We start from the raw sequence: 11,348 nt of genomic DNA, 5'->3' as shown, positions 1-11,348 counted from the left end.
ATGGGAGAAAGGAAAGAAAAAAAAAATAGTTACGGGGGGGGGGGGAACCATAAGACTCTTAAATACAGAAAACAAACTGAGGGTTGATGGGGGTGGGGGGGGTCAGGTGGGTGAGAAAAATGGGTGATGAGCATTGAGGAAGGCACTTGTTGGGATGAGCACTGGGTGTTGTATGTAAGTGATGAATTATAGGAATCTCCCCCTGAGGTCAGGAGCACACTGTATACACTGTGTGTTAGCTAACTTGACAATAAATTATATATAAAGAATGGCCAAATAAGATAAGAACACTTTATATAAATAAATTTTAAAAAAATAAATTGAAAAAATAAAGAATTCATAAAATTTAAATAAACATTTTTTAAAAAGAGGATTCTTACATATCTTCATAAGCTTGACTGTCCAGTTTTGCTGTCTCCACTGAATAGGCTGGTAAAACAAGGGCTTCATAATAATATAATAAAATATATTGTACTAAAAAATAATAAAAAATAAAATAAAATAAAAATCCATTCTTGGGGCACCTGGGTGGCTCAGTCAGTTTAAGCATCCGACTTCATCTCAGGTCATGATCTCACAGTTCATGGGTTTGAGCCCCATGTTGAGCTCTGTGCTGACAGCTCAGAGCCTAGAGCCTGGAGCCTGCCTCGGAGTCTGTCTCCCTCTCTCTCTGCCCCTCCCCCACTCACACTCTGTCTCTCTCAAAAACAAATAAACATTAAAAAAAATTAGGGATGCCTGGGTGGCTCAGTCAGTTAAATAACTAGCTCTTGATTTCAGCTCAGGTCATGATCTTGCAGTTCATGGGTTTGAGCCCCACATCGGGTTCTGACTGATGGTGTGGAGCCTGCTTGGGATTCTCTATCTCCCTCTCTCTCTGCCCCTCCCCTGCTCATTCTCTCATTCTCTCCCTCTCTCTCTCTCTCTCTTTCTCAAAATAAATAAACTTAAAAAAAATTAAAAATCGGGGCACCTGGGTGGCTCAGTTGGTTAAGCATCTGACATCAGCTCAAGTCATGATCTTGCGGTTTGTGGGTTTGAAGCCCACGTCAGGCTCTGTGCTAGCAGCTCAGAACCTAGAGCCTGTTTAGGATTCTATGTCTCCTCCTCTCTCTGCCCCTCCCCTGCTCATGCTCTGTCTCTCTCTGTCTCTCAATAATAAATAAACGTTAAAAAATTTTTTTTAATTAAAAATCCATTCTTCATTGCTGTGCTTACAATAGTGGAACATTTCTGACAGGTAGCATGTTAACCTTTATCAATGGAGAGTTCTAGACACTACAAAAAGAAGCAGGTTTCTTCCTAGTTCTGTCATCTCTCTCTGCTTAATCCTAGGGCACTGCATAGTATACCTAGTAGAGCTCACCTCCAAAAAGTTACAATAGCACCACCCCATAGGTGTCTTCCTCATAAGGTCCCTGGCATGGCTCATTCCCTCAGGTAGCTTCTCCTAGAACTTCTTACAAAATCTACCAGTGCAGAAACCCCTTCAGGAATCTTTCCAGCATACCACCCTTGGAGACAGTAAAAGGAACAGCACCTCTCCAGAAGATGGCTTTCCCCAGTACCAGAGAGGATGGCTTCCCAATGTATCACCCTTATGACCAACTTCCCAGTAAGTCCTGGTTCCACCAGTATGGCACCCCAGAAAACTCAGTGATGACAGCTGCTCCTTCTTCACAAGTTCTGGACCTTAGCCCTGGGTTAGGGACAGGGTAAGGATGGGGGTATTAAGATTCGTTCCTTCTTTAAGTACTTTGCTTCCATCCTATCAATAGAGGCTGTTCCTTATATCTTCTATCCCTATATTCTTTAGAGTTGCCTTTACCTCTTGGTAGGGATTCTCCTATATTAGTAATTCTTTATGTTGAACTTTCCCTATTCAAATTACAGTGTAGTTTTTATCTTTTGATTAGACCCTAACTGATACATTGCATTTCCTGTTAAGAATTCAATTTAAACATGAGTCCTTTCTGGGAGAAGAGATGATATCACAGAACTAAAGGAATATGGAATAGACAATGAGATTATCAGCTACAAGATTTCATCAAAGACACCTACTTGGCACAGGTTCCAGCAGAACAGCTCTGAAATACATAGCCTATGTGCTAATCCTACATTTCTCTAGTGCAGCTCACCACACATTCTGAAGGCTTCAACATGTATCTCTGTTGATGTAACATGACCGCAGGCATTAGCCTCACCAGCATGTACTATCAATAAAATGTGTCAGCAATAAAAACAAGATTATTCCAAGATTCTCAAATGCTAGTATACATAATAATCCTCTAAGAAATCCTATTAAGGGGCACCTGGGTTGCTCAGTCAGTTGAGCATCCAACTTTGGCTCAGGTCATGATCTTGTGGTTTATGAGTTCGAGCCCCATGTCAGGCTCTGTGCTGACAGCTCAGAGCTTGGATCCCGCTTTGGATTCTGTGTCTCCCTCTCTCTGTTCCTCCCCCACTCGCACTCTGTCTCACTGTCTCTCTCTCAAAAATAAAGAAAGAATAAAAATTTTTTTAAAGAATTCCTATTAAAAAGGCATATTGCTAACCTATACACATACAAAAAGAACTTTAATTCAGGAACTCTGACATGGAGTTCTGAAATGGGCATTTCGAACAGGTATCCTGGGTAATATTTAAACATGATCCATCAAACATATTTAAGAAACCATTCATCAAAAGTCATAAGATAATACAAACACATTGGCAATGTATCTAATACACACCAAATTTAGTAGTTATTCATAATAATTAATTATGGATTTAAAAACTGAAAAATTTGGAATTCCTGACCAGAAGTTTAGTTCTATACTAAAGGTTCCTCCTTGTGAATATGAATGCATACACCAGGATTTCAGAAATACTGGAAATGATGGTAACTGGCACTAAAGTGTAAATAGTAGATACAGAGAAAGATCAACATATATGAAAGCTATTTAGGACATAAAATCAAAAGGACTCAGGAATGTATTGAATATTAAGAAATCAAGTTGTCAAGGTTAATCGCCACACTTCTGTTTTACCCAACTGGATAAAACATTCACTGAGACAGGGAACACTGGAAGAAGTGTAAGTTTAAGGGTAAAAAAATTCTTGGTTTTGATCCATTGGGTGTGAGGTGAAATAGTCTAGTAGGTAATTATATACCCATCTGGAGTTCAGAGGATGATTTTGAGCAAGAAGTGTACATTTCTAAATTACCAGTATAAATGTAACACTTAAATTGAAAAACCGGTTGTGGTTGCCTAGGGGTAAGTTTAAAGTAAAGAAAAAAAAAGGAGGATATAGAATGAAATCTCAAGGCGCTCAAATATTTATTGATTATAAAATAAAGGTGGTTCTAAAAAGGAAACAGCTAAAGAGGTAAAACAGTGGCCAAGAAAGCATAATTCACAAAAGTCAAAGAAATAGTGTTTTAAAAATGACGAAATGATTGACAATGTCAAGTATAGCTAAGGTAAAGAAAATTCCTATTGAATTTGACAATATAAAAGTTTCGTAGAACCAAACAGAATGTTTTCTTTATTATGGAGAGAGAATCTAATCAGGGTAGGCTGAGAAATGCTTTGGAAGAAAAGAGTATATATAATAAATTGATGCCAAAAAAATGAGCTCTGAAGTTTCAAAGTATGGCCCTCAGCTAAACTGTTAAGTTTTTATAGAAAATCCACAAAAACTCCAATTATTTTTGATAGCCCTAGTTGGCTCTTTCAAGGAGAGAATATCCAGATTAACCTCTTCACTAGATGCCAATTTATCAGCTAATAATTTTTTTTTATAAAAGACTCAACTAGTTTTATTGTTCCTCAACTATCTTCAAGGCTTTTTCTCTCCTCTCTTTTATAAATCTTTGATTTTGCCTTTATTTAAAAAAAAACAATAATTTTTTTAATGTTTATTTATTCTTGAGAGAGAGAGAGAGAGAGAGAGAGAGAGAGAGAGAGAGAGACAGAGCGTGAGCAGGGAAGGGGCAGACAGAGGGAGACACAGAACCCAAAGCAGGCTCCAGGCTCTGAGCTGTCAGCACAGAGCCCAACGCGGGGCTCAAACCCATGAACCATGAGATCATGACCTGAGCCAAAGTCAGATGCTTAACCAACTGAGTCACCCAACAGTAATGTAATAACTATTTCCCTTATGAGTAAATTTGCATACAATTTTTTTTAAAGATTGGTTATGAAGGGCAAAAAAGAAATAGGCCAGTAATTGGAGGGAATGTGGCATCAAATTAGAGAGACATTAGTATATTTAAAATCTGAAAGGAAGAATACAATTGGTTAGGAAAAGTTTAATATGTGAGAATGATTAATCAATTTCTTAAGATAAGATCCAAAACAAGTAAAAGAATGAGTCATATGTAAGAAGAGGAACAATATTTGTTTAATAAGAAGAAAGGAGGAGGGGCGCCTGGGTGGTGCAGTCGGTTAAGCGTCCGACTTCAGCCAGGTCACGATCTCGCGGTCCGTGAGTTCGAGCCCCGCGTCAGGCTCTGGGCTGATGGCTCAGAGCCTGGAGCCTGTTTCCGATTCTGTGTCTCCCTCTCTCTCTGCCCCTCCCCCGTTCATGCTCTGTCTCTCTCTGTCCCAAAAATAAATAAATGTTGAAAAAAAAAATTAAAAAAAAAAAAAAAGAAGAAAGGAGGAGTGAATGAGCATGGATTTAAATAAACTGTTTGGTAATTTAGGAGTTCTAACCGGTGGCTTATATATCAGGCATTTCAAGTGACTCGTTGAGAGTGTAAATGAAAATGGGACTGAGGGAATATAGGTTTGAGATGATGGCTGAAAAGGATTGAAATTCATTTCAGAAATGCAATAGAATTGCCAGGCAATATTCGAAATAATTATGTCTGAATAATCATGTCACTTTCTTCATCATTGTTTTACAACTAAGCTAAAGGCCCAAAAAGTAAATATTTGCATTTATTCAAGTTTAAGTTTTGTTAGATAAATGCAATGAAAAGAGAAAGAGGTAAACAATATTAGGAAGTTAAGAAATTCACTGTGATTAAGTACCTACTGTCTAAGCTAAAAAGAAAAATAAGTAAAAAATACTGCAGGAAGGTAAAGGAATGAATGAACCAGTAGTCTTGATGAAGTCAAAGAATGGCCAGAATAGTATTTAAAGCAATAATTGATAAGTCAGAAATTTTTAGTTCAAGAATGAGTTGCCTGGGGGTGCCTGAGTGGCTCAATCGGTTAAGCATCCAACTTCAGCTCAAGTCATGATCTGACAGTTCGTGGGTTGAAGCCCCACGTCTGGCTCTGCACTGACAGTGTGGAGCCTGCTTGGGATTCTCTCTCTTCCTCTCTCTCTCTCTCTTCCTCTCCTCCACTCATGCTCCCTCTCTCTCTTTCAAAATAAATAAATAAACTTAAAAAAAACAGCATAAAGTCTTTCCCAAAATGGAATTAAAAACCCTTAAGGTTAGAGACCGATAGTTTTCAAAATGGTCATAAAACATCTGAAAATCTAAAGTATAAAAAAAATCATGAAAATAACATTAAATTTAAATAAAACCAATATAAAATTTTATAAGTAAGCATATTATAATATCATACATGTTTTTTAAATACAGGAGAAAGGTTTAAGCTGATATAAGTTTTTCCTTGTCACTGACTCTTTTACATAAATTAGGAAAGAATGATAATTAAATTTCCATTATTTATTTTTAAGAGAAAGAATGTGTCAAACTCAGAGCATCTCAGATACATGCAGGAATGTAGTGTGTAATCAAGGAGAAACATTTTATTCTAACCTTTAGTTCCTTCTCTACCTAAGTCAAAAGATTATAAACAATAGTTATTCAAAAAATCTTAACTAATTTCAAATTGATTTTCAAATGAGACAAAATAACAATTTAATTCACAATTAAGAAATGTTATACTTACCTCCTCCATCTGATTGACCTGTAGCTGAAACCACTTAAAAAGAAAGAAAGAAAGAAAGAAATACTTATTGACAAGTTATTCAAACATGTGGGTGGGTACAGGTGTGTGTGTGTGTGTGTGTGTGTGTGTGTGTGTGTGTGTGTACTTCATCTATCAAATATTAGTCATGAACCAAACATCATTTATCCTAGGGTTCAGAATGGGGCTAATGCAACATACAACTGGAATATAACATTTTAAAATTTATATAGTTGCAAGTTTGGGAGTTCTTTTTACTTCCTCAAAACTTAGAAACCTCTTCTTCATTAGTGTGTATTTCTGTATTATAATTTCAGTAGGCTTAAACTGTAATATATTGAACATACCTTAAAAAGAGATTCCAAAATCTGGAAAATAAAGTTTTAATTAAAACATTTAAATATAAAATTATTCACTATGTTATGATATGATAAACTATTTAATTCTCTATAATTTTCAATAAGAAAAATATACAAATTATTAAAATAAAACTATAAATCTACAATCCAAGATAACATTTTTATAATTACAGATATAGTTTTTAGTACATCATGCATAGACAACTCAGTTCTAGAAAACTGTCCACCATTATATAGTATGATACCAAAAAATAATGTACATTTTTTATTTCATATATTAGTTAATATAAATAAGGAATAAAATTAAGATTCCTCTTGGAAGAGATTTTTTTCATAAAGCATAGAGTATTTTTTTCATAAAGCATAGAGTATAATAATGAAAAGCATTATCATAAGAACATTATGTCTTCAGTAAAACTTGCTCTGTTGAAGGGCCTAAAAATTGAGATACAAAATATTATACTACTACTTGATATTTTTAATAGGAAATGCATACAACTGGTTTGGGAAACTGTGACAGAAACTGAATATCCAAAATGAATCACACAATCCTAAATACCAATATTTACCACTTAGAAAATATAATGTTTAAATGATTACATTTGAAACACACACACAAAAGCCCATTCTATCACATCCAGATAAAAGTTCTGAATTACATTGTTAAAAAAAAATTACTACATTCATTAGGGCAGGAAAAAAAAGTTACTGAAGTGAAAAATCAGACTAGTCTAAAATTTTTTTTTGCCATACTAACACTAAATCAAGAGTTCAAAAAGTGTAGTCCCCAAACCAAGAGCATCAGCATCACCTAAACAATCATATTTGTTAGTAATGTAAATTCTTAGGCCGCATCCCAGCCAACTGAATCAAAAACTCTGGGAGTAGGGCCAGCAATTTTTGTTTTAACTGGCCCTCCAATTGATTTCATTGCATGCTAAAGTTTGAGAATCACTGTGCTAAATAATAAGAAATCAAAAATCTAAGCAAAAAGGGCTGAGATCCTCAACAAAAAGTACCAAAGTAAATAAATATCCATGTCTGAAGAGAAATATTTTTAGTTGCATAAGGATTTAGAAACTAATGTTCACTGAGGCACACTACCTTGGAATAAACTCATTCTTTCCACTATCAAGAGATTCCAAGGTTCTCAAAACCTCCTTTCCTATCTCAGAAGATGATAGGAAACCATCATATATCAATTCACTCATTCATTATAGCCAGAGTTCAACAATTGTTTAAACCACTAAAAGCCCAGAGAACAAAGCCTTTCTCAACTACTGAGGAAACCTACATCTTCAGTTCTAGTAATGCTGAACCTAGAACACTACTGATAAAAGTGGAGAATGAAAACTGACCAGAAGTGAGGAAAATCAATTTTACACAAACACTAAACAGAAAATGAAAATTCTATGAAAATGTAGAGGAATGTATATAAAGTTCCCAGGAAAAATATTAAACTTATATTCTAATTTTATTTATCGTTTAAATGTGAAGCCAAAATGAAACTGTTTTCAGAAATTCAAAGGCTCCCAAACGATTTCACCACACATTCTAACCTAACAAACAACAACAAAATTTATTCTTAGAAAAGTAAATGTAAGAAAAAACTATAGGCAAGGTAATCAGTATATACCTTACTCTTTTGTTTGTTCAAGTTTTTATTTAATTTCCAGTTAGTTAACATATAGTGCAATATTAGTTTCAGGAGTAGATTTAGTGATTCATCACTTACATGTAACACTCAGTGCTCATCACAAGTGTCCTCCTTAATACCCATCATCCATTTAACCCATCATCACCACACCCACGTCCTCTCCAGCAACCCTCAGTTTGCTCTCAATAGTTAGGAGTCTGGGATGCCTGGTTGGCTCAGTTGGTTAAAGTGAACAACCTTTGATTTTGGCTCAGGTCATGATCACACAGCTCATGAGACTGAGCCCAGCGTCAGGCTCTGCACTGGCAGCATAGATCCTGCCTGGGATTCTCATTCTCCCTCTCTCTCTGCCCATGCTCACTCTCACTCTTTCTCTCTTTCTCTTAAAATTAATAAACTTAAAAAAATTAAAATTGACTCTGTTTTATGGTTTGCCTCTTTCTCCCCCCTATGTTCATCTGTTTTGTTTCTGAAATTCCACATGACTGAAATCATATGGCATTCGCCTTTCTCTGACGTTTCATTTAGCATAATACTCTCTAGCTCCATCCATGTTTTAAACAAAGACTAATAAAATACAAAAAGGGCATTACGTAATAATAAAATAAAGAGAACAAACAAGAGAATATAACAATTATAAATATGAATGCACCCAAATTAGAGCACCTAAATATGTAAAGCAAATATTGACAGACATAAAGGGAGAAACTGGTTATAATACATTAATAGGAGGAGACTTTAACATCTCACTTACATCAATGGATAGATCATTCAGGTAGAAAATCAATAAGGAAACAGAATCTCTGAATGACACATTAGACTAGTTGGACATAACACATATATAAAGAACATTCCATCCAAAATAACGAAATATATATTCTTCTCAAGTGCACATGGAACATTCTCCAGAAGACATCATATTAACATATGACACAAAACAAGTCTGAATAATTTTAAAATACTGAAATCATACCATGCATCTTTTTCAACCACAGTGGTATGAAACTAGAACTCAATCATAAGACAATGAAAAGAACACAAACATGTAAAGGCTAAACAACAGGCTACTACACAACCAATGAGTCAATGAAGAAATCAAAGAAAAATGTAGAAATATATGGAGACAAATGAAAACACAATAGCCCAAAATCTTTGGGACACAGCAAAATCAGTATTAAGAGGAGATAGCAACACAGGCCTACCTCAAGAAACAAGAAAAAGCTCAAAAGCAATCTAACCTTACATTAAAATGAACTAGGAAAAGAACAAACAAAGCCCAAAGAGATTAAAAGTAAGAAAATAATAAGATCAGAGTACAAATAAATAACATAAGACTTCTTTTTTTTTTTTTTTTTTTATTTTTGGGACAGAGAGAGACAGAGCATGAACGGGGGAGGGGCAGAGAGAGAGGGAGACACAGAATCGGAAACAGGCTCCAGGCTCTGAGCCATCAGCCCAGAGCCTGACGCGGGGCTCGAACTCACGGACCGCGAGATCGTGACCTGGCTGAAGTCGGACGCTCAACCGACTGCGCCACCCAGGCGCCCCAACATAAGACTTCTTAAAAAGGAAAAGATCAATGAATGAAACCAAGAGCCGGTTTGTTAAAAAGATAAACAAAATTGATAAGCCCTTAGCCAGACTCATCAAGGAAAAAAAAAAAAAAAAGAAAAGAAAAACTCAAATAAAATCAGAAACAAAAGAGAATAAACAGCTTACACCACAGAAATACAATGCAATATAAGAGAAAACGATGAAAAATTATACACCAGCAAATTGGACAACCTAAAAGAAATAAATAAATTCTTAGAAATTGAATCAGGAAGATAGAAAAATCTGAAGGCCAATTACTAGTATACTAGTAATGAAATTGAATCAGTAATCAAAAACTTGCCAAAAAAATAAAAGTCTAGGACTAGACAGATTCATAGGTGAATTCTGCCAAGCACTTAAAGAATAGTACTTATTCTCATACTATTTCAAAAAATAGAAAAAAAAAGGAAAGTTCCCAAATTCACTTTATAAGGCCAACATAATTCTAATATCAAAATCAGACAAGGACACCACAAATAAAAAAACTATAGGTCAATATCTCTGATGAACATAGATGGAAAAATCCTCAGCAAAATACAGGCAAACCACATTCAACAATACATTAAAAGGATCATTCACTGTGATCAAGAGGAATTTATTCTGGGGGTGCAAGAATGGTTCAATATTTGCAAATCTGGGGGGCCTGGGTGGCACAGTCGGTTAAGCATCCGACTTCAGCCAGGTCACGATCTCGCGGTCCGTGAGTTCGAGCCCCGCGTCAGGCTCTGGGCTGATGGCTCAGAGCCTGGAGCCTGTTTCCGATTCTGTGTCTCCCTCTCTCTCTGCCCCTCCCCCGTTCATGCTCTGTCTCTCTCTGTCCCAAAAATAAAAAACGTTAAAAAAAAAAGAAATTTAAATATTTGCAAATCAATGTGAAACTTCATATCAACAAAAGAGAAGGATTAAAATCCATATGATCATCCCAATAGGTGCAGGAAAAGCATCTGACAAAAATCAACAGCCATTGATGATAAACTCTCAATAAAGTGGGTTTAGAAGAAGCATACATCAACATAACAAAGGCCATATAGTTAAAAAAAAGGAAAAAGAAAAGGGAAAAAAAAAACAGGGCCGGGGAACCTGAGTGGCTCAGTCAGTTAAGCAACCAACTCTTGATTTTGGCTCAGATCATGACCTCACAGTTTGTGAGATTGAGCCCCGCATCAGGCATGGAGCCTGTTTGGGATTCTCTCTCTCCTCTCTGCCCCTCCCCACTCTCAAAATAAATAGATATTAAAATTTTTTTAAATGGCTAACATCATACTCAATGAGGAAAAATTTGGAGCTTTTCCCTTAAGGTCAGGAACAAAACAGGATGTCTACTCTCACCACTATTATTCAACACAGAAAGAAGTGTTAGCTATAGCAATCAGGCAAGAAAAAAAATGCAAGGCATTCATTTTGGTAAGGAAGAAGTTAAACTGTCATTATTTCCATATGGCATAATAATACACACAGAAAACTCTAAACTATTAGAACTATTAGAAATAAGAAATTAATTCAGTAACATTGTAGTGTATAAAAATAATACTCAGAAATCTGTTTCATTTCTATAAACTTATAGAAATTAGCAGAAGGAGAAGTTAAGAGAACTTACAATTATACCAAAACAAAAACTAAATACCTAGGAATAAATTTAACAAAGGTGGTGAAAGACATGTACTATGAAAACTATAAAACACTTATGAAAGAAATGGAAGATGACACAAACAAATGTAAAGATATTCCATGCTAATGGATTGAAAGATTTAATATTCTTAAAATGTCCATACTACCCAAAGCAATCTGCAGAGTCAACGCAATCCCTATCAAAATACTAACATA

The 11,348-nt window shown here is 35.5% G+C and overlaps 1 protein-coding gene across 1 annotated transcript in view; it reads right to left on the bottom strand.

Annotated features, from left to right (window-relative positions):
* Positions 1–11,348, bottom strand: part of LOC121014636 (coiled-coil domain-containing protein 7-like) — an 82,649-nt gene that overhangs the window by 48,210 nt on the left and 23,091 nt on the right. The window contains exons 2-3 of the mRNA XM_040451032.1: positions 6,263–6,283; positions 5,898–5,930 (exon numbers count right to left, since the gene is read on the bottom strand). Of these exons, the coding sequence (XP_040306966.1) occupies positions 5,898–5,906 (9 nt within the window). The 5' untranslated portion in view covers positions 5,907–5,930; positions 6,263–6,283. The remainder of the gene's footprint in view (positions 1–5,897; positions 5,931–6,262; positions 6,284–11,348) is intronic.

The sequence above is a fragment of the Herpailurus yagouaroundi genome, unplaced genomic scaffold, assembly GCF_014898765.1.
Source record: "Herpailurus yagouaroundi ecotype Mexico unplaced genomic scaffold, PumYag 203, whole genome shotgun sequence".
Taxonomy (NCBI): domain Eukaryota; kingdom Metazoa; phylum Chordata; class Mammalia; order Carnivora; family Felidae; genus Herpailurus; species Herpailurus yagouaroundi.
This window is presented reverse-complemented; position numbering and strand designations above follow the sequence as displayed.